The 24206-nt window shown below is 37.3% G+C and overlaps 2 protein-coding genes across 7 annotated transcripts; one reads left to right on the top strand and one right to left on the bottom strand.

Annotated features, from left to right (window-relative positions):
* Positions 1–1173: 1173 nt before the first annotated feature.
* On the top strand, positions 1174–6870 carry LOC113287097. 6 transcript variants are annotated; one of them, XR_003329710.1, is made up of 12 exons: positions 1174–1322; positions 1419–1459; positions 1567–1607; positions 1701–1742; positions 2379–2685; positions 2773–3373; positions 3485–3559; positions 3643–3858; positions 4058–4405; positions 4621–5196; positions 5297–5350; positions 6577–6870. XR_003329710.1 is itself a non-coding variant. In XM_026535768.1 (9 exons), exons 6-9 carry the CDS (start codon positions 2990–2992, stop codon positions 4322–4324), a joined length of 942 nt encoding a protein of 313 aa, XP_026391553.1. In that variant the 5' UTR covers positions 1174–1322; positions 1419–1459; positions 1567–1607; positions 1701–1742; positions 2379–2685; positions 2773–2989; the 3' UTR covers positions 4325–4604. The 6 variants fall into 6 exon arrangements, 4 of the variants coding, with proteins under 4 accessions (XP_026391553.1, XP_026391555.1, XP_026391556.1 ...); XR_003329709.1 differs by having other exon boundaries at positions 4612–5196; XM_026535768.1 differs by lacking the exons at positions 4621–5196; positions 5297–5350; positions 6577–6870 and having other exon boundaries at positions 4058–4604.
* A 5070-nt stretch (positions 6871–11940) lies between these two features.
* LOC113290582 (F-box protein CPR1-like) lies at positions 11941–13224 on the bottom strand. Its single transcript, XM_026540172.1, has one exon. It carries the CDS (start codon positions 13222–13224, stop codon positions 11941–11943), a length of 1284 nt encoding a protein of 427 aa, XP_026395957.1.
* Between the last annotated feature and the right edge of the window lie 10982 nt (positions 13225–24206).

The following is a 24206-nucleotide window of genomic DNA, read 5'->3' as shown; positions in this document are numbered from 1 at the left end:
CTTAATCGTATGGTAGCGAAACAAGATATTGTGGAATCACAAACGATGAGAAAAGATGTTTGTGACTACTTTTTATCTTGCCTATCGGAGATTAAATCTCGAGAAAATCTTACAGAAGATAGTACTCAATACGATAGAAACAGTAAGATCAAAACACGCAACTACAGAGAAAATAGTTGGGTATGGCTTCACAATCCCAATGAAGTATTCAAGTCGTTAACCTACAGGGTTTCTTGAAAAACCTAAGGTTAAAGGAGAATTGACTCTAGCTTATACAACTAGTATCACAATGAGGTGTGGGGATTAGGTTTCCCAGTTGCTAGAGTTATCCTTTATATAGTTTTAAAATCATGGCTCGTAATCTAAGTTACCTTGGTAACAAAGCATTCAATATTCACCGTTAGATGAAAACCTGATTAGATTCAAGCTAATATCTTTCAACCGTTAGATCGAACTTAGCTTGTTATACACAAATGAAATGTACCCTCATTTAGTTTTATGTAACTGTACATAAACGTGTACACCATGTTGGATCAACAGTAGTTAACCGAGGTTATCTATATGAACACTCTCATATCAACCTTATTCATCTTAACCATAACTAGTTCAGATGACTCAAATGAAACTAGTTAAAAGAGTTTTTCAATTTCTATATTCTCATAGAAGTATACAAGAATACAATTGAAGCCACATCGGTTTGATTCACTCGAATCAATTTATGAACATTATAGCCACGGTTTGCTAAGAATACATTCCTTAATATATAAATGTATTAGTTCATGAACAAACCGATTTTATAACTTTAACCACTCAAGTATGCAAACCGGTACGCATACTTAAGTAGTCGGCACTAGTGGGAAAGGGGGTATTATTGACCCACACCCTTGACCCTCAATGGGACCGTGGACCGGTCCAAACGGTCGTACATTTAATAAAAATGCGGAGCACAACCCAGATGGTTAAAAACGGTCGTTCTATAAAAAAAAAATACGATTTTTCCACCGAGTCATCAACTCATACCGCGACTTCTAGCCCTAGTTGAATCAGTGCTACTTTTCTTTGGCGGGAAATCTCACTCGTTCCCGCCCTTTCCACCTTGTTATCATCGATGCTATATATATCTCCTTCACACCCCCTTCTCTCTCCATCAGTTCATTTCCGAAGAAAAAAAAAACAGGCTACTCTCCCATGTTCTTCTCTTTCTGAACTCCACCATTGAAACTAATTAAACCCTTATACCACAAAACCCCTCTGAAATTAACTTTTTACACCTCTCAATTGTGCAACAGATAGGTTTGAATTTTCAAAATCATCAGCTACAGGTACAATTAGGGTTTTTGATTGAAGTTCTCTTTTTGTTTTAATGATCAATTTTCTTCATGGGTTTTAACGATTAGTGTTTTATTTTTTGATTTCAGGTAAATATCAAGAGTTTCAGTTGTAGTTCAGATCTTCTCAGGTAAGTTAGTGTTTTTGATTAAATTTTTATTTTTTTTCTCTTTCTCTTTTAATGATCGATCTCCTTCATGGGGTTTTAACAATTAGTGTTTTGTTTGTTGATTTCAGGTAAATTTTAACAATTTCAGTTATATTTCAGATTTCATCAGGTACTTAGGGTTTTGTTTAAGTTTTCTTTTTATTTTACTGGTAGATTTTGTGAACGGGGGTTTGACAATTGGTGTTTTATTGGTTGAATTCAGGGAGATCTCAACAACTTAAGTTGCAGTTCTGATTTTCATCAGGTATAACTGATTTTGTTCGATTTGGGTGATATTTGGTTAGGTTATGAGTTTAAATATAGTCTTTGGATCATGTATTAGGCTTAGTTAAGTTATGTTGTTGATATGGTTTGTGTATCATGTTTTAGGTTTTGAACATAATCATGTTTTAGGGTAATTACCCTTTTAGTATAGTTTTTTCTATGTTCTTCCTTTTGGTTTGCATTGTTAAGTAGTTCTTTCTTTTTTATGTGATGGGTTAATAGGTTATTTCAAGTTTGAGCATCACAATCATTCTTAATTTGCGTTGTTACCTGAGCATTAGCATTGCTGGTTTGCATTGTTTAGTAGTTCTTTATGTTCTGCTATTGTAGTACTTGGTTTGAGTTTACTTATTTATACCCTCTCCTGTTGTATTTATAAGAATATATAAGTGCAACAAAAGATTGGAACTGCAAACCATTTTTCTTAGTTCAGAGAAAGAATGTAGTTGAAATTATCCATGCATCTGTTTGAGTTTACTAGACCTCCTTGTGGTTTCACTTTGTTATCTAATACCTGGTTTGTGGTTTCTCTATTTAGAATGATGGTTTTTTTTTATTACAAGCTAGATAGGTTTGTATTGTGGTGGTTAATTTTTCAAATTGATATTTTTTTCAGGTAACTATGCCGAGACTTCCTTCAAGTAACCGTTCCCGGTCTGCAAGTACTAGGCCTGCAAGTACTACCCCTAGGTCAAGTGCAGCTAACTGGACGAGGTCTTTGCTCAATTCACAAGGGTCTCCATCAACTGATGGTGGTTGCACTGTTGCAAGTTCAAGTGAAGGGAGTCATTGTATGTCTTCGTCAGATGGTGATCATTCTCTAATCCATGGTAATGGGAATCAGGCTGAGGGAAATGGATGGCATGAGGCTTTTCATCAAGCAAATAGTGAAGCTGACAATACCGAGGAAAGTGGGATTAATGGTAACACACAACATCTTATTCCAGTTTCCTTTATGTCATATATATAATGTTATCAAGTGACCTTCCGTTTGTTTTTGTGTTCTGTAGACGATCACCTTTTGGTAGTTCTATTCAATTCTTTGGGACAACCAATAGAGGATGCTTCTAAGAAATATGCTGCCAGAGTTGGACAATATCCAGGAGTGTTGTCCCACCGTATATTGAGGATTGGAGGTCAGTTCCATGTGCTCTTAAGGAAGAAATCTGGAGATCCATCAAGAATGAGTACAAGGTACCTGAAATTATCAAGTGTAAGGCGTTAAGGATGGCAAATAAGTCATGGAAGAACAAAAAGACAATTTTAAGGAAATGGTGTGACCAGTTTGCTACTATTTCCAAAAGAAAGAACAATAGACCACAAGGTGTGAAGAGCGAGAATTGGGAGAAATTTGTGAAAATGCATGATTCAGAAGAAGATCAGAAACTAAGGGAGATAGGTAAGGAATCAAGGAAGCTACTCAAGGTTTTGCATACTACTGGAAGGGATGGCATTGCACGTCCTCGTCATATTATGGAACAACAAAGTCCAACTGGAAGTGTGTCAAGAACTGTTGTATACTTGGCAACACATGTTTACCAAAAAATCCCTCAAGAATCACTTGATGTAATGGACCCTGATTGTTACGAAGTAAAATACAGAGAATATGTCGTAAGTCCAGTTTTGTTTGTTGGTTTTATATTGACTAGCATATATTTTCTTTGTTGGTTTTCCTTGTAGTTATGTTTTCCACTTATACATATAATCTGATGTACATTGCAGGCACATGTAAGAGAACTGCATGAAACCGAGCAGTATAGAGAGGAAACCCACTTGGATAGAGATTCAGTTGCCAAGGTGGGTGCACATGAATTTGTATTGTTGTTTGCAAAAAAGTGTTATTAGTTACTATCTAACAAATTTTGTTTAGTTCTTTATAGGTGTTTGGAGTTGATGATAGGGGATGTGTTCGAGGAATGGGAGGTGGGATATCAAAGACTGAACTGCTTGCTTCCGCACTTCCTAGGGAGCAGTTACGACAGCAAGTGCTGAAGACTAGAGATGTGGAAGATCGTGTCCATAGTCTCGAGGTAACTGTTGAGACACTAATGGCTGGTTTGAGTTGCAATTCCAACACCAACAATGCTAATGCTCAGGTAACACTCTTTCACTAATTTTTAGTCTGTAATTCATTACTTTCTATTGTCAGTTTGTCGAGCTCTGATTTTTTTTATTGGGTTGAGATTGGTGTTATGTCTGATAAATGAGTTCCACAGTTCCTATTTAGTTTGCATTGTTTTTCTTATGTACATCAGTAATTCTTATTTCCATATTGGATGTGGCTATGATTTGCAGGGAGTGGATGGTGGTGGTTGTCAACTCAGAAGCCAGAAATTAATTGTGAGAAAGATGAGAAAAAGTTGTGTTTCCTTGGGACGTATAGATAGGAGTAGGCCTCCAACTAATGATGAATATCATTTGGTCTGCGTTGAAGAAATTTGTCTACCTTCTGAGAGTCTGTGCGATGGCAATGGTAATTTTCGTGATATTAACATAGGCGACAAGATTTTCTGGCCTCAACACTCGGTTTCTCTACTCCCCACTGATGATGATGCGTTTTAATGAAGAAGTTATGTTTTCTGTGGAGGTGCACTGACTGACTTTTTGGAACTTTTTTTGGGTATAGACATGGTTGGGATACATGTAAGTTTTTTGGGTATATTTACTGGGTTTATATATGTAACTATTTTGGGATCTTAATTATCGGATGTAAGTATTTTAGGGTTTAGTCAAACTTGCAAGTTTGTATGGTTTTGAGTCTCATCTTTTTTGTAAAGAAGAAGACACTCAAAACATGTAAAGAAGTGTCTTGCAACTTTTATGGATTTGCAACTTTTATGGATTTGTAGCTTCAGCAGGTTTGAGAACAAGTGCCAGAATGCTTCTATCTTTTCTACACAACCGAAGCTGAAAAACACTTTGTTACACAAAACAGTGGAGTTACCATGAATGCTTCTACCAGCTTCAGAGAAAGTGCCAGAGATACTAACCTGGTTGATGATGATACTACCTACTATGGCATTCTGCAAGATATATTTGAAGTGGACTATGGAGTTTTTACAGAAGTTGTTTTCAACTGTGATTGGGTGTGAATGGCAGACAAAGTAAACGGATCATACGTGGATGCAGATACAAAGTTAAGTTTTGTCAACTTTAAGAAGTTTATGAACAACTCAAGAGAGGTCGACGAGCCAATCATCCATGCTTCTCAAGCTAGACAAGTATTTTACTTCCGAGATGTGACAAGGCAGCATTGGAATTTGGTTTTGGAGTCTCCAATAAGATCAGACCCGAACAAGAACGCTTTTGAAGATCCATTTGTCTTCATTGAAGCCGCAAGTGAAGCTTTGTCAATTTTGGCAACTTTTGGAGATGACGAGTATTGAAATAAAGATGCTCCGTTAAATGATGAGTATTCGGATGAAGATTTTCAGGTAAAAATTGATATTCGATACTTGTGTAGTTGATTTTATTTTTTTTACCTTGTTTATTTACATGGAGATTTGAACATTTATTCAATTCTTATGCTGTTAGGGAACTACCTGAATGTGGATCATGGAATATATGGAATCATAATGTTTTGTCGAGGTATGTATATTCGCAATTATCTTCATCCAGTTCTACCATTAGGTTGGGCTTAGGATCAATCTGAAAAAGCATGTAATTACCTGTTGTTCTGCATATTTAGTTAGACATCTTCACCATGATAGCTGCCAGTTCAAAGTTAGGGCCACCATACGTCTTACTGCTAACTTGAAATGTCTCAATCCTCATTGCCTACACCTCTATGAATCTGGTTTGTTTCAGCAGGGGAGATGTTGGGTTCTATCTTGTGTTAATTTTCTGTTTAATTACTTTCTCAAATTGCAGTTTTGTCTTTACAATAACTATGAATCAACTCAGAGAGTGGATCCTTGTTTGTTAGTTTCAAGTCCCTAATCCTAAATTCACCAATTGATTTTATCCTGCAGATTTTAGCTCAACACAACAAAAACATTTTCATTTTATTTTTGTGTCTTGTTCTCCACAAAAAAGTTTACATAATTTGCATCATACTTTTGTTTACAACCACAGGAGTAGGGATTAATTAAATGTAGTGGACTGGTAAACATGCTAGAGATAGGGTTCTTCTTATTATCATACTCCTAAAAATACACTAATGGTTCACTGAGAAAGCTTTTAGCATTTAGGATGATAATGTTGTTAGGGGTATGTCAGCAAATACTTGGAAAACACCTCTTATCTAGAAGCAAACTAAGAATGCCTCAATAGAACTATACCTTGGATGGACCCTCAACAAACATGAATGTATTCCGAGCTTAAGTTCAAATGTTGACTGTGATTATAAGGATTCAATCCATGATCCAGTCATTTTGGTCGTTGTTGTGGTTTAGATGCAATATATCTTACACCTATTATGCTAAACCTTAATACTACCATGGAGGTGTCTTAATTATGTTGCTTGGGTGTTTGAATTATAATATCTTTTGGATTTTAATTTGGAAGTTTGCCTGTTGGTTTAATTTGGTGAACTGATATAAATTTGAATGTCGGCCATCCTATGTGTCATATTGTATGTTGTGCTACAATCATATTTCAGCTTCTTGGTTGTTAAGGCTTAAGGTTTGCTACGCGTCTTCAATTTAGGCACATTTATGTTTTAAAGTGTTTAGTTTCTCTAGACGTCGTCTGGTTATTTCTTATGTTAATGCACTGTTTGATCTAAACTGCTGGTGCAGAGTCTAGGTTTTGACATTTGTTTGTGAACTGGAAAATGATCTATTGATTTTTTGTTTGTTTGTTTTTGTTTGCAGTTATTGGTCTCCTGCTTTACCAAGGCTGCCACGCATGAAGATTATTTCACTATCAGAGTACATCTTTCATTGATGTTTCAGATTATTAGTTGATTAATGATAAGATAAAAGTTGTCTGAATTTTTCAGTTGAGTATTATGACCTCGGGAACTTATTTTTTCAGTGCATGTACACCATTATTAATCTATCATTCTGTAACTGAATCTTAGAACTTAATTACTTTTATTGGTGTAAGAACTTGTATTGCTCTGAACCTTTTTTTTTGTAATTTGAATACTTTTTTATTTTTTTTGTAATTTGAACCTAATGAATCAATAAATGTAATTTGGTTTCCATTTGAGTTTAATTTTGTTTCCATTTGAGTTTAATTTGGTTCTCATTTGTGTATAATTTGGTTTCCATTTGAGTTTATTTTTGTTTTCATTTGAGTTTAATTGACTTTAATTTTGTTGTCATTTGGGTTTAATTTGGTTTTCAGTCAAGCCAAACAGATTCAGTCAGGCAATCTGAGCCTATTTTTTTTATATTAAAATGTATATCAAGGACTGTCTAAGGTCAGTCATAAAAACTTGACCGTTAAAATCGGTCATTAATATGAGTTGAACCGCGACTGCAAAGACACGTCAGTTGAAAAAGACGCTCAAACAGCGACCCTTTCTTCGACCGACAAAGAAAGTCATAGATACAAGTTAAATGACTTGCTTCGTCGGTCGCGAAACTGCTGATTTCCACTAGCGCGGTCTGAGTTTGGGTTCGCCTGTATACGAACGGATACGCATACTTGGTACACGGAATTTCACAACCACAAGTACGCATACGGGTATGCATACTCTAGTTCCGGTTATGGATCACATACATGCAAGAATGAAAACTATGTTCATAATCCAATAGTTCTAAACTCTATTTCAACCATTGAAACTTTCTTAGAGGATGACAATAACTGTTTTCACATACTATTAGCATCAAAGCGATTTTCAAGTTATTGAAATATTCATAACAAAACATTCAAAGTCTACATCAAATGATTGTATCACACAAACCATATAAGATGTTACTCGGCGATTTTCACATGATCATCTTTTGACTTTCGTCAAGAATATAAGATGAACTTGGTTGAAGCGAAAGCTTACCAACACATATTTCGATAAATATATAAGTGAGTTAAACTCAGCTCGAAATCTCAAATGTGTATAATCGAAAACTATAATAATACGACTTGTGTCTCAATATAGGAGATAGAGTAGAAGTAGACTTTCCAAGTGATAGATGAGTTTTAGTCTCCACATACCTTTTGTTGATGAAGTTCCACAAGCTCGCCTTCGTAGTTCTTCGTCTTCAATTGATGAACGTTGTGAAGTCTAATGCTCAACTACACAATCTATCATAGTCTGAGACATCACTATAAGTAGACTAGAAATCAAGACTTATAATTTTGATCACTAAAATTGAAAAAAAAGCTTGAGATAGAAACGCTTGCGAGTTCGACCGAGAAGTGCTCTAACAAGAAGCTTACAGAGTTTGTAGAGTTAGTCTCATGTTTGAGAGAATAAGGCATCACCAAGAAGGTGATGGCCTGTTTACTCCATTGGTGGGACAGAAGTTTTGTAATCTTCCTTTGATACAATAAAATGGGTTAAATGTGTCATAAGTTTGTGTTCATTATGTTGTTGATCTTGTGAAGTTGTTTAAGTACATTGATGCATGACAAACCTCTTATGCTTAAGGGTATAAAGAGTTAGAGAAAAAAGATGAAAGACTTTTGTTGCGTAAAGCCTTAAGAGTGAAGGAAAATGCATACTTTGATGCAAGTATGCAAGGCTGGGTACTAGTGAGTGAAGTTGATTCAGATTATTGCCAGCCATGTTTCATAGAAAATTTTAGGCTGCAAAATAGGCTTGTGACGGTTGGCAAGGTGAAAGACTATAAAACTTCCCAAGGCAACCAGATGGACTCTTATCAGGTATTATTGTTTTCTGGCTTGATAAAACACAAGATCACCAACTTGCACCTTGTTCGTTTTGATCTGACTCAAAACTGAATTTGACTCGGCGTTTGACTCGACCCAACTAAGATGTCAGATTATTTGTTCTGTGTTTGTTTGGATATATGACTTGAGGATTAACTCGCTTTATAAATCTGACTCGAAACTATTTGAGTCAGGTACCATTTCGTAGCCGACTCGTTGGGATCATATTTGATTGCATTCAAAAGTTTTCTATAACTTCGCTATTAACAAGTTTGAGTTAACATATATAGTCCGATTCAAGACAAGTCAGTTGAGTCATGCAAAAAAAAAACATTTTAGTTTCTCGAGTCCTAACAAAACATTATGAACCATCAATTTTTCAAAAATTCAGATTAACACGCCACAACTCATATTTGGATCATCTATTCCCATTAACTCCTGCATAATTAACTAACTGGAGTTAGTTTAGTTGGCTAAGGATGGCGAATGCTTATACACAACAACAACAAAATGAAACCACGATAAGAGAGCTTCTCTATAAGTAAATGAAACTAATGTCTAGATATATTTTGGTTTTAAATAAATTTTCACTCTTTTTCACTCATGCCTTCTAAGAACATGCTCAAACTGGAGGGTGCTTGGTTGGATAAATATCGGAACTCTTCCACTCAGGTTAATGGGCTTGTGGGCTAAGGTGTATTAGGCCAACCTTGATAGGCTTGCGTCTCTCTCTTTACTGTTTTACCCATTCATTAATAATACTTTCTCTGCCAGTTCGCATCACCAAATTTGACCGTGAATAAAACTTCACCACCCTTGAGTTCGCATTGTAATATCATACAACACACTATTGGGTCTTCCACTGAGATTTGAGCAACGAACAATTTGATTCTCATTTGAGTATAATTTCGTTTCCATTTTAGTTTAATTTGACTTTAATTTTGTTGTCATTTGGGTTTAATTTGGTTTTCAGTCAAGCCAGACAGATTCAGTCAGGCAATCTGAGCCTATTTTTTTTATATTAAAATGTATATCAAGGACTGTTTGTGGTCAGTCATAACACCTTGACCGTTAAACTCGGTCGTTTATATGAGTTGAACCGCGACCCGCAAAGACACTTCAAAGTTGAAAAATACGCTCAAACAGCGACCCTTTCTTCTACCGACAAAGCAAGTCATAGATACGAGTTAAATGACTTCCTTCGTCGGTCACGAAACTGCTGATGGGTACACACTAGTGCGGTATGAGTTTGGGTTCGCTTGTATACGAACGGGTACGCATACCTTAGTACATTTCCAAAACCCAGCAGAAATTTCCGGACCTATACCTTACGCAAGTATGCGTACTGGTATATGTACTTGGTACACGGAATTTCACAACCACAAGTACGCATACGGATATGCATACTCTAGTTCTGGTTATGGATCACATACATGCAAGAATGCAAACTATGATCATAATCCAATAGTTATAAACTCTATTTCAATCATTAAAACTTTCTTAGAGGATGACAATAGTTGTTTTCACACACTATTAACATCAAAGCAATTTTCAAGTTATTGAAATAATCATAACGAAACATTCAAAGTCTACACCAAATGATTGTATCACACAAACCATATAAGATGTTACTTTGGCGATTTTCACATGATCATCTTTTGACTTTCTTCAAGAATATAAGATGAACTTGGTTGAAGCGAAAGATTACCAACACATATTTCGAGAAATATGTAAGCGAGTTAAACTCAGCTCGAAATCTCAAATATGTATAATTGAAAACTATAATAATACGAATTATGTCTCAATATAGGAGATAGGGTAGAAGTAGACTTTCCAAGTGATAGATGAGTTTTAGTCTCCACATACCTTTTGTTGATGAAGTTCCACAAGCTCGCCTTCGTACTTCTTCGTCTTCAATTGATGAACGTTGTGAAGTCTAATGCTCAACTACACAATCTATCATAGTCTGAGACATCACTATAAGTAGACTAGAAATCAAGACTTATAATTTTGATCACTAACATTGAAAAACAAGCTTGAGATAGAAACGCTTGCGAGTTCGACCGAGAAGTGCTCTAACAAGAAGCTTACAGAGTTTGTAGAGTTAGTCTCATGTTTGAGAGAATAAGGCATCACCCATCACCAAGAAGGTGATGGCCTGTTTACTCCATTGGTTGGACAGAAGTTTTATAATCTTCCTTTGATACAATAAAATGGGTTAATTGTGTCATATGTTTGTGTTCATTATGTTGTTGATCTTGTGAAGTTGTTTAAGTACATTGATGCATGACAAACCTCTTATGCTTAAGGGTATAAAGAGTTAGAGAAAAAAGATGAAAGATTTCCGTTGCGTAAAGCCTTAAGAGTGAAGGAAAATGCATACTTTGATGCAAGTATGCAAGGCTGGGTACTGGTGGGTGAAGTTGATTCAGATTATTGCCATCCATGTTTCATGAAAAAATTTAGGCTACAAAATGGGCTTGTGACGGTTGGCAAGGTGAAAGAATATAAAACTTCCCAAGGCAACCAGATGGACTCTTATCAGGTATTATTGTTTTCTGGGTTGATAAAACACAAGATCACCAACTTGCACCTTGTTTGTTTTGATCTGACTCAAAATTGAATTTCACTCGGCGTTTGACTCGACCCAACTAAGATGTCAGGTTATTTGTTCTGTGTTTGTTTGGATATATGACTTGAGGATTAACTCGCTTTATAAATCTGACTCGAAACTATTTGAGTCAGATACCATTTCGTAGCCTACTCGTTGGGATCATATTTGATCGCATTTAAAAGTTTTCTATGACTTCGCTATTAGCAAGTTTGAGTTAACATATTTAGTCCGATTCAAGACAAGTCAGTTGAGTCATGAAAAAAGAAACATGTTAGTTTCTCGAGTCCTAACAAAACATTCTGAACCATCAATTTTTCAAAAATTCAGATTAACACGCCACAACTCATATTTGGATCATCTATTCACATTAACTCCTGCATAATTAACTAATTGGAGTTAGTTTAGTTGGCTAAGGATGACGAATTCTTTTACACAACAACAACAAAATGAAACGACGATAAGAGAGCTTCTCTATGAATTAATGAAACTAATGTATAGATATATTTGGGTTTTAAATAATTTTTCACTCTTTTTCACTCATGCCTTCCAAGAACATGCTCAAACTGGAGGGTGCTTGGTTGGATAGATATCGGAACTCTTCCACTCAGGTTAATGGGCTTGTGGGCTAAGGTGTATTAGGCCAGCCTGATAGGCTTGCGTCTCTCTCTTTATTGTTTTACCCATCCATTAATAATACTTTCTCTGCCAGTTTCCGACGCTTGTGATATGCTGTTTGTTTTTGCCGAGTTCGAAATTCTTGCTCCGCTGCATGAGTACCGGAAACTTACACTAGACTCTCCACAAAAGTTTCTATACTGCATTTGTTTTCTGAGATACTGCAATTGTTTCCTGAGATGCGACAGATCTTGGAAAGTTCAGATTTGTGGTGCACTGGGTCATATGCAACAAAATAAGTAGCTGCATCACCAAATTTGACCGTGAATAAAACTTCACCACCCTTGAGTTTGCATTGTAATGTCATACAGCATGCTATTGGGTCTTCGACTGAGATTTGAGCAACGAACAAGTTAGTCCAAGACTCTCTCACTTTGTGATCCTTCATAACCCATACTTCACTATCATCACAGCCAAGAAAAACTACACAAAGGCACCCTCCTAAAACACTTAATGTCATTCTCCTCCGAGGATAGTTAAAACCAAACAGTTCATCGACTTGTGGAGTAAGTGGAACTTCCCTGAAATTCTCGCTTTTGATATCGAAAGAAAGAATTAAGTTACATTTTTGGATAATGAGACAAGGGCATGGAGTTGCAATCCAGTAAAGAACCCCGTTAACAAATGCACGAGTGCAAGAATATACTATATCATAGGGAACGATGTTCGGTAATGTTTTCCATGAATCCGATCCTAATGCATAGACTTGAACTTCAGAACCATAACAAGGACGTCGATTATAAGTCCTGCTGCTATCAAAGCCATAGACAGCACTAACTTTAACAATCTTGTAATCATCTGTATCGCAATTATAACCAAGTCCATACGTGACTTTGGTTAGTGTTACCGTTAAATCTTGAGAGTATGCCGGTCCGTACTTGACTTCTGAATCAAATTCTATATCCTTGAACTCTTTCGTAGTTGGGTTCCAAAGGCAAAGATTAATATCCTGCATATCCCATCGGTTTCTCAGACGACCTCTCATCAAAATCAAACCATTACAAGAACCATGTGTGTCAATCCACATATTTGGATACTTAACCCGTTGGGATGATTTTCTATTAAGCATATTAAAATCTTGGTGATTTTTTACTGAAACACAATCAAAATCTCCACTTTGGATGCTATTTTTGAGATGCATATTAACAAAACTAGGGTCTCTGAATAACTTATAGCGCCAGTTTTTGCATACGCACCTGAATCGCATTATAGATTTTACTGGTAACATCAGAAGGATGTGTCCGATGATATCATCCGGGAGGGTTGGCGTAGTCTCCTCCTTTTCTCCATCTAGTATTATTGCTAATGGTGGTTGCAACGTTCTTGTACAGAGAAAGAGTTCAAATGGGGTTTTAGGGTTTATATTTGGAAGAGCAGCAAGAAACCAAAACATCGTCAAAATCACGGCAATAAGGATTTACCGCGGTTTTTTTTTTTTGATCAATACAACAAAAAAATTTATAGATAGGAAGAAGAAGTACAGAAGAAGCCATGGGGATCCCATTGGGATACAACACCAAAGCAAGAAGAAAAAAGCAGCCTCACCAAACTGCACAATAGGGTGAGAATTGCAAACAAGCATACACTCATGGTTGATTAGCTCTGAAAGAGCCTCTACCTACACCACCAATAGAGACGTATATAGATCTAGTGCCTGTTTACTACAAGGGCCCAAGTAATAAACGATCTAGCTCGAATGGGGTTTAGGGTTTAAATTTACCGCGGCTTTGGGCCCAAGTAATAAACGATCCCTGTCGTATATGCCTTAAGTGGCCGCGATTTTGCCTTGACGAGCAAGCAACTTATTAATGCTGATTTAGTTGCAAAAGTTTAAACCCTAAACCCCATTCGAGCTCGTTCTCTGCAGCTGCAAAAGTTTAAAGCATGAAGAAAACTATAAGAAAACGGGAAAGATCACTGCGTAAACCATTAACAAGAATAGTAGATGGAGAAAAAAAGGAGACTACTATGCCAAGCCTCCCAGATGATATCATTGTAGACATCCTTTTGATGTTACCAGTAAAATCTATAATGCGATTCAGGTGCGTATGCAAAAACTGGAGCAATTGGTTATCCAGAAACCCTAGTTTTGTTGGAAGGCATCTTAAAAATAGCATCGAAAATGGAAGGTTTAATTGTGTTGCAATAAATGGTAACCAACGTTGCAGTATGCTGTTGGATATAGGTCGGTGGGTTTGAGTTCTAGATAACTCAAACAAAACTTGGTAGGTGGAGTTAATTTGGGATAAATCCAAATTTAGTCGGTCACCAAAAGGATTAGGATTAAGAGTTTGTGATAACTCTTAATTGGTTTACTTGATCCTAAATTCTAAGAACTTTGTAAACAAGTTATGAAACCCTAATCTTATAGGCTAAGTAATGTACCTATATAAATTGCCTAGTAGAGAACCTAGAAAAATACATCAAAAATTCTTCTTTCTCTCTTAGGGTTTATATGTTTTCTCCCAAACGATAATATATAAATCTCTTATTTTTCCCGAGGATTCAACCTCGTTAAATTCTCGTCTCTTTTCTTGTCTACTTTGTGTTCTTTGCAATATTTGGAGTACCATTGTGTAGCTGTGCAAATCGCTTCCGCAGGGTTTTAGCGCAACAATTGGCATCAAGAGCTCGGGTTAGGTTCTTGGAATTTTCGGTATTCATAATATTGCAGCGGGAGTATTTTTTTTTTCTGAAGTTGTTTGAGGTAATTTTGATCTCAAAGTTTAGTTTTTTATCTATATTTGGTTGTTTGTGAACAATGGTTGACGGGAAAGATCCAGTTGATCTGAAAGATCCTTTAGGAGAACATTCGGAGTCCACAAGTAAATATAAAGAAACAAAAGAAGAAATACTGCATTCTCATAGATCACAACTGAAGGTTAAAAAGTTCACCGGAACCAATAACTTTGGTTTATGGAGAACAGACGCAATGGATGCTCTTGTTCATCTTGACCTAGAAGAAGCTCTAGAAGGTCGGCCAGCGGAGATGTCTGACAAGCAGTGGAACAAGATGAATAAATTATGTCGGGGTTCGATTCGTGGGTGTTTAGCAACATCAGTAAGAGTTAATTATCAGCACGAGACTTCAGCTAAGGATCTCTGGGAAAAGCTAGAGAAGGAGTACCTTGTGAAGAACGTGGCTAATAGGATACATCTTAAGAGAAATTTGTATCGCTATAACATGAAGAAAGGTGCAACTCTAACAGAGCACCTGGATTAATATAATAAACTTCTTGCTGAGTTAGTTAACTATGATGAGAAGATCAACGACGAAGAACAAGCTTTGTGTCTGATAAACTCTCTTCCTGAAAGGTATGAACTCGTGATTAAGGCTTTAATGCATGGCAAGGATAAGATGACATACGCTGAGGTCACTACAGCATTGCGTAGTGAGGAGTTCAGGAAGATGGACCGTGAAGACCTGTCAAGTGAAGCTAACAGTGACTTTGCAAGAGGTCATTCAACAGACAGGAGAAAGAAGAATGGTGATCGTGGCAAAGTGAAAGGGCGTTCAAAGTCAAGAGCGCGTCTGCAGAAGGATGAATGTGCATGGTGTCATGACTTTGGACATTGGGCTAAGGATTCCAAGCGTAAAGATAGAGAAGGAGATAACAAAAAGACCGAGGTGAACATTGCTAAGGCAAGTGATGATTCAGATGTAGCTTCGGATTTCTCACTGACTGTGACACCATCAGCTTGTATCGTAACTGACGGTACATGGGTACTATATTCTGGTGCTACTTATCACATATGTCCTCATCGGGACTGGTTCTCAAGCTTCGAGAAGTTTGATGGAGAAGTACGTATGGGGAATAATCATACCTGCAGGGTGATCGGGATTGGTAGTGTTCGAATCAAGATGCATGATGGTATGGTTCGGGAACTGAAGGAAGTAAGGTTCGTACCTGCTGTGAAGAAGAATTTGATTTCGCTCGGAACTTTAGAAGCTAAGGGATACAAGTTAGTCGCTGAAAATAGCATTCTAAAGATAATCTCTGGATCGTTGGTAATCATGAAGGGCACAAGGCATCATAACTTGTACTACTTAACTGGGAGTACAGTAACAGGAGATGTGTCAATTTCTGAACACATCGAGACTTCAGCGATGGAGACCACGAAGTTATGGCATATGCGACTTGCACATCCAGGTGATAAGTCGTTACACTCTTTAATTCGTCAAGATTTATTGAAAGGTTCTATTGCCTGCAAATTAGAGTTTTGTGAACATTGTGTGAAAGGAAAGAAAACAAGAACAAGCTTTGGCACAACAATCCACAACACTAGTGGAGTTCTTGATTATGTTCACTCAGATGTTTGGGGTCCCTCCAAGAATTCATCATTGGGAGGGAAACATTGGTTCGTGTCTTTCATTGATGACTATTCTAGGCGAGTATGGGTGTACACCATGAGGCATAAGGATGAAGTCCTAAAAGTCTTTGTGAGGTGGAAAAAGGCAACTGAGACTCAAACTGACAGAAAGATCAAGGTACTACGTTCGGACAATGGTGGAGAGTACAAAAGTGATCCATTCTTGCAAGTATGTCAGGATGAGGGAATACAGAGGCATTTCACAGTTAAGAAGACACCGCAACAAAATGGGGTAGCTGAACGCATGAATCGTACTTTGTTGGAGAAGGTACGATGTATGTTATCTAATGCTGGATTAGGTAAAGCGTTTTGGGTTGGGGCAGTTACATATGCGTGCTTCCTCATTAATAGGTTGCCATCAGCTGCATTAGAAGGTAAAACTCCGATGGAGAAGTGGTATGGTAAACTAGCTTATGACTATGACTCAATTCATATCTTTGGTTGCCCTGCTTGGTATCATGTTAGTGAAAACAAGCTTGATAGCCGTGCGTTAAAGGATCTTTATGGGTGTGAAGAAAGGAGTGAAAGGGTTCAAAATTTGGAATCCAGTAGAGAAGAAGATAGTCATGAGTAGAGATGTTACATTTGATGAAGCGTCTATGGTAAAGTCTTGGGGTTCTCAGCAGGTGGAGAACAGAAGCACCAATACTAGTGAGCCTTTGCAGCAGGTGGAGATTGATGCAACTCCACTAATTCCAGCTAAGTATGTATCTGTTACGACTACTTCGAAGGCGTGACGTCTACAAGGGAGGTAACTACTGAAGTTCCAAATGATAGTGACGATGTTTATGAAGAGGAACATGAAGCAGTGGAAGATACAGAAGCTACGGTCACTGAGACCATAACAACCAGCAAACCGAGAAGATCAATCAGGAAACCTGGTTGGATGAATGATTTTATAGCTTATGCATTACCAGTTGTTGAAGAAGGTATTCCTAATACCTATTTTGAAGCTATACACAGTGTAGAGCATCAAGAATGGGAAGCTGCTATGCAGGATGAGATGGAGTCTCTTTACAAGAATGGCACATGGATTCTTACGAAGCTTCCGAACGGTAAGAAGGCCATTGGGTGCAAATGGGTATATGCTAAGAAAGAAGGATCTCAGATGAATCAAGTACGCTACAAGGCAAGGTTAGTTGCAAAAGGTTATGCCCAAAAGGAAGGGATTGACTACAATGAGGTGTTCTCTCCAGTTGTGAAACACTCATCAATCCGAATTTTGTTGCCTTGGTAGCAATATGATTTAGACCTAGTTCAGCTAGATGAAGACGGCGTTCTTACATGGTGATCTAGAAGAGGAGATTTATATGACTCAGCCGAGTGGGTTCAAAGTTGCTGGAAGAGAAGATTGTGTATGCAAGCTGAAGAAATCGTTGTATGGGCTGAAACAGTCTCCAAGACAGTGGTATAAGCGATTTGATCAGTTTATGATTGGCCAGACATACACAAGAAGTTACTATGACCATTGTGTATACTTCAAGAAGCTACGTGATGGGTCTTTCATATATTTGCTCTTGTATGTCGATGATATGCTGATAGCATCGAATAACAAGAAAGAGATTGATAATTTGAAGCAAAAATTGTCAACTGAGTTCGAGATGAAAGATCTGGGAGAAGCTAAGAAGATTCTTGTCATGGAGATTCAACGTGACAGAAAGAAGGGTAAAGTTTGTTTGTCTCAAAAGATATACTTGAAGAAAGTGTTACAGAAATTTGGTATCTGCGAAGGAACTAAATCTGTAAGTACTCCCCTTGGTGCTCATTTTAAGTTGAGTTCTGATATGTCTCCCACTACTGAAGAAGAGCGTGAGTATATGGCCCAAGTCACATATGCTAGTGTTGTTGGTAGCTTGATGTATGCGATGGTATGTACAAGGCCGGATATTTCACATGGAGTAAGTATGATCGGCCGTTATATGCATAATCCTGGTGAAGGACATTGGCAAGCTGTGAAATGGATTTTGAGGTATCTTTATGGTACTGTTGATGTTGGCTTGGAGTTTGTGAAGGAATATGGGAACAATCAGCTGTGTGTTGGTTATGTGGATTCTGACTATGCTGGTGATTTGGACAAGAGGCGTTCAACTACAGGGTATGTATTTACCTTGGCTGGAGCACCGGTTAGTTGGAGATCGATTTTGCATTCTACTGTGTCTCTCTCAACTACTGAAGCGGAGTATATGGCAGTGACTGAAGCATTTAAGGAGGCTATATGGTTACAGGGTTTGCTAGATGACTTGGGTGTTGTGCAGGAACAACTGCCTGTGCATTGTGATAGTCTTAGTGAAATTTACTTGGCTAAGAATCAAGTGCATCATGCCAGAACCAAACATACAGATGTTCGATTTCACTTTGTTAGAGAAATTCTGGAAGAAGAAGACATTCTACTTGTGAAGATCGATACCAAAGACAATCCAGCTGATATGTTAATGAAAGTAGTATCTGGGGTCAAGTTTCATCGTTGCTCGAAATTGATCCACATTCTTTCGGTTTGGTGAGACCTTTCGGGGTAGAGGTTCTTAGGAACCTGGTGGAGGCCTTCTAGCAAGGCCATTGAGTGAACTACGGTCGGTTTGATTCCTTGCAGAGGATACGTAGGCAGCTTATGGCGCAATCGACGTTGGAAGACGAAGGAGATGTCGTGTATTGATCGTCTCATGCATGAATGCATCATCCGAGGTGGAGAATTGTTGGATATAGGTCGGTGGGTTTGAGTTCTAGATAACTCAAACAAAACTTGGTAGGTGGAGTTAATTTGGGATAAACCTAAATTTAGTCGGTCACCAAAAGGATTAGGATTAAGATTTTGTGATAACTCTTAATTGGTTTACTTGATCCTAAATTCTAGGAACTTTGTAAACAAGTTATGAAACCCTAATCTTATAGGCTAAGTAATGTACCTATATAAATAGCCTAGTAGAGAACCTAGAAAAATACACCAAAAATTCTTCTTTCTCTCTTAGGGTTTATATGTTTTCTCCCAAACGATAATATATAAATCTCTTATTTTTCCCGAGGATTCAACCTCGTTAAATTCTCGTCTCTTTTCTTTTCTACTTTGTGTTCTTTGCAATATTTGGAGTACCATTGTGTAGCTGTGCAAATCGCTTCCGCAGGATTTTAGCGCAACATATGCTTACTAGAAAAAAATCATCATCAACATCGTCTCAATATGACTGCTTTGATTCTATTAGAGTATTTGATTTTCCATTAAAATCTCATCCACGAATATTGATTGAGACTCACGGTTCTTGTAATGGTTTGATTTTGATGAGAAGCCGTATGAAAAGAAGCCGGCGTAGGGATATTAATGTTTGCCTGTGGAACCCAACTATGAAAGAGTTTAAGGAAATAAAACTTGATTCAGAAGACAAGTACGGACCGGCGTGCTCTCAAGTTTTACAGGTAAAGAAATCGAAAGTCACATACGGGCTTGGTTACAATTCCGATGTGGATGATTACAAGATTGTTAAAGCTACTGCTGTCTATGACTATGATGCCAGTGCTCGATGTGTTTATTCTGGTTCTCAAGTTCAAGTGTACACATTAGGATCGGATTCATGGAAAGCATTACCCGACATCGTTCCGTATAAGATAGTAGATTCTTGCACTCGTGCATTTGTTAATGGGGCTCTTTATTGGATAGCAACTCCATGTCCTTCTTACATTGCCCCAAAATCTAACTTAATTCTTTCTTTCGATATCCAAGACGAGAATTTCAGGGAGGTTCCACTTACTTCACAAGTCAATGAACTATTTGGTTCTAACTATCCAGTGAGGAGAATGACATTAAGTGTTTTAGGAGGGTGCCTTTGTGTAGTTTCTCTTGGCCGTAGTGATACTGAATTATGGGTTATGAAGGATCACAAAGTCAGAGAATCGTGGACTAAATTGTTCGTTGCCCAAATGGCAGTCGAAGACCCAATGGTGTGGTGTATGACATTACAATGCGAACTCAAGAATAATGAAGTTTTATTACACATTCAAACCGGATGGTGACAGAGATACTTATTTCGTTACATATGACTTAGTGCACAACAAATATAAAGTTGAGATCTATCCCATCTTAGGGAAAAGTTGCAGTATGGAAGCTTATGTTGAGAGTCTAGTGTCAATTTCCGGTTCTCATGAAGAATTTCCAACTCCACAAAAACAAGCAGCAAGAAAGTATCAAAAGCGTCGGAAACTGGCAGAGAAAGTATAACAGACTAATGGACGGGGAGAGAAGTAAAGAAACCAAGCAGCGTGTTATGTTGCAGGCTTGCAGCAACTTTTCTATCGACCCATTTTTATGTTTTTACTGATGCATCTTTTCTGGTCTCACTTAGTAAATAAAGAAAAGATAGACTATACTGTAGAAGGAATTGCTTATTTGAGACTTTTACTTGTTTGTTTCTGATAGGAAGGGAAGATATCAGGGGATTTTAATAAAGTGTCACACTTTCAATTTCATGTTTAAGAAAGTGCCACCGTTTTTTTCAGTATTTATAAAATGCCACACATTTGAATTTTTCCATCCCATTTTTTTGAGAAAACGTTTAACTGCGTTAGTGCCTACGTGGATCCTATTAAAAGACATTTAAGCCCCCAAAATCATCTAACTAGGACCGATCCAAATCACTTAATAATGTGAATCATTGCCGAGTCTTCCCCAATTAATAATCAACATTTACTATTAGATTTTGATCGTAAGGCTAGCAAAGTTGATACTAGTTAGATATATATGAAATCAAAGGGGACTTCTATCAAACAGGAGATGTGCATGTTGATGCTGAGCAATAGGTAGAGTTGTGTTCATGTTTTAAGACTCCTTTTTAGCCAATCTTCCCTGAAAATTCGAATAGTATACAGACCGAACAATCCAAATATACACAAACTCTGTAATATCATTAATCTAAGGCATTCATCTCACTGAACTAAAGACAATATCGCTCCTCTTGTTGACTGCTTTCACGGGAACAAAATCAACTTTTTGAACTGGTTTTTGAGTATAAACTTCAACCAAATCTGAGACGAATTTGAGCCTTTTTCTTGTATTCTTATCAACAGAAAACTCATCTATTCCTCCTTCCCATGTTTACCAATTTCCTTTTTTTTTCCACGGCAAACTTTCAATCTTACTCGGGATTTATAAACCTAAACATAAAATTGAATGAGTTAACAATGATGAATCATCGATGTATGTATAATTACAAGTACCCAATTCATGAATTAGCTGGAGAAGTTGATATTAATGACAGGTGAAAGAAAAATGATATTTCATCTTAATGAAAATCAGTAAATTGTACTTACTAGAGTTTGTCAGGACATTACATTTATATAGACAAACCAATCTACCCTATACACGTGTAGTCACAACAGAGATTGGTGGCAGAAAATATAAGTACAGACACTCTAAAGATAAGGGCACCATTACCCCCCCCCCCCTCAAACTGAAGTGCATATGTATGAACTTGCAGTTTGTCTCTGAGATCGCCAAATCTGGGACCATGTAATGCTTTGGTGAAGATGTCTGCCACTTGTTTAAGAGTGGGAACATAAAAAACATCCAAGGCTTTAGATTGTACCAGTTCTCTGACAAAGTGAAAGTCCAGAGCAACATGCTTCATTTTACTGTGCTGAATAGGATTAGAAGCTAAGGAGATTGAGCTGATGTTGTCACAACCTAATCTGGGAACAACAGGTAGTGGGAAATGAAGATCATTGAGGATAAAGCAGACCCAAACAAGTTCAGCAGCACTATGAGCTAGAGTCTTATATTCTGCTTCAGTGCTAGATCTAGCAACTGTACTTTGCTTTCTAGAGGACCAGGAGATAGGATTGTCACCCAGAAAAATGCAGTAACCACCAGTTGAACTTCTGTCATCAATACTGCCTGCCCAGTCAGCATCTGAAAAACCCAGTAAAAAAGAAGAACCTTTTGTGAATTTGATACCATACTCAATTGTGCATTTTATATATCTGAGAATTCTTTTGACAGCTTCAAAATGAGTAGTGGTAGGATTCTGCATGAATTGACAGACCTGATTAACATCATAACAGATATCAGGTCTGGTCTGTGTCAAATACTGAAGAGCTCCAACAATTGACCTGTATTCTGGAGGATCAGGAAGTAAAGTACCATCTGATTTACTTAGTTTGATTGTTGCTGAGGAAGGAGAAGAACATGCTTTGGCACCAATCATATTGGTTTTCTTCAGTAGGTCAAGTGCATACTTCGATTGAGAAAGATGCAGAGCATAGTTATCTCTCTTGACTTCTAAGCCCAAGAAATAATGTATGTTGCCTAGATCCTTGATGGTAAAACTAGCTTGCAGTTTTGTGACAATATTATGCATATGATTTGAATCATTGCCAATGAGTAAGATATCATCTACATAAACTAGGATAATTATAATGAATGAGCCAAATTTGTGTATGAACAATGAAGTATCAGCATATGAGGTAACAAAGCCAAGAGAAATAAGAGCTTTAGCAAGTTTAGCATACCATGCTTTGGGTGCTTGCTTGAGTCCATAGATGGATTTATGAAGTAGGCAGACATGATTTGGGTATTGGGAATTAATAAATCCAGGTGGTTGAGCCATAAATACCTGTTCTTGCAGATCCCCATGGAGAAAAGCATTACTCACATCAAGTTGAGTAATGGTCCAGTTGAATTGAACTGCAAGAGAAAGAACAATCCTCACAGTTGTTGGTTTGGCAACAGGGATAAATGTTTCTGTGAAGTAAAGTCCTGGTTTTTGATGAAACCCCTTTGCCACTAGTCTTGCTTTATATGAGCCATCTGCATTATATTTGATCCTGAAGACCCACTTGCAGCCAACTACATTTTGCTCAGGAGAAGAAGGCACAGAAGACCAAGTACCATCATTTAGTAAAGCTTCATGTTTCTGAAAAAGGGCTACCTTCCATTTTGGATTCTTTATTTCTTGAGAAAAGCATGTTGGAACTGGAGATGCTTTATCACTTAAGTAAGCTGCAGGCAATAAATGTTTAGTGGCAATCATAGTTTTTGGTTTAAACACACCTCTCTTAGACCTAGTAATCATGGAATGATCATTTTGAGGAATGACTTTAGTTGTAGTAGTGGGAGTGGAGGTAGTGAGTATTGGAGGAGGAACTGACTCAGGAATTGAAGGAGCAGTAGAAGCATCACAAGTAGGAATGATGGATGGAACAGTTGCAGAAATAGTATGAGATGAAAAAGTTTTGAAAGGAAAACTAGATTCATTGAATAAGACATGTCTAGAGATATATACTCTGCCTGTGGTGAAATCATAGCATCTATAACCTTTGTGATAAAGACTATAGCCTAGAAAGACACAGTGCTTACTTCTAGGTTGTAACTTATTTGATGTATATGGTTTCAGCCATGGAAAGCAGGAGCAACCAAAAACTTTCAAAAAATCATAATTAGGAGACTTATGAAAGATAAATTCAAAAGGAGATACAAAGTTTAGAGCTTTTGCTGGTAATCTATTAATTAGATAATTTTCAGTTTGAAAAGCCTCTACCCAAAACATGGCAGGGAGACCAGATTGAATCAAAAGAGTTCTACCAATGTCCAAAATATGTTTGTGTTTTACCTCAGCAACACCATTTTGCTCAGGTGTTTTGGGACAAGAAAAATCATGAAGAATTCCTTTTTGAGTAAGATAAGCTTTAAGAAGATTGCCAGTAAATTCACCACCATTATCAGTTCTAATACATTTAACAGACAAAGAAAAGAAGTTTTCAATTTGAGTGACAAAATTAATGAAGACTTGTCTGAAATCAGATTTATTAACTAGTAGAAAGATCCAACAATACTTGGAGTACTCATCTACAACATTAGCATAGTAGTATGAGCCTGAAAGAGAGCTGACATGACAGGGACCCCATAAGTCCATATGAAGAAGCTCTAAAGGTTGAGCAGCAACAGTACTAGAAAGACTAAAAGGAAGTTTGTGCATTCTTCCCAGTTTACAATCATTACAAAATAAAGGTGTGCTAGAGACT

This window comes from Papaver somniferum, chromosome 6 (assembly GCF_003573695.1).
Source record: "Papaver somniferum cultivar HN1 chromosome 6, ASM357369v1, whole genome shotgun sequence".
Taxonomy (NCBI): domain Eukaryota; kingdom Viridiplantae; phylum Streptophyta; class Magnoliopsida; order Ranunculales; family Papaveraceae; genus Papaver; species Papaver somniferum.
The sequence above is the reverse complement of the archived record's forward strand: the minus strand, read 5'-3'. Positions and strand labels throughout refer to the sequence as shown.

Coding starts and splice junctions, on each gene's coding strand:
- LOC113287097 (XM_026535770.1), top strand. CDS start 2,990: ATGGCAAATAAGTCATGGAAGAACAAAAAGACAATTTTAAGGAAATGG. Junction 3,374..3,484: donor TAAAATACAGAGAATATGTC/GTAAGTCCAGTT, acceptor TGTACATTGCAG/GCACATGTAAGAGAACTGCA. Junction 3,560..3,642: donor ATAGAGATTCAGTTGCCAAG/GTGGGTGCACAT, acceptor AGTTCTTTATAG/GTGTTTGGAGTTGATGATAG.
- LOC113290582 (XM_026540172.1), bottom strand. CDS start 13,224: ATGTTTTGGTTTCTTGCTGCTCTTCCAAATATAAACCCTAAAACCCCA.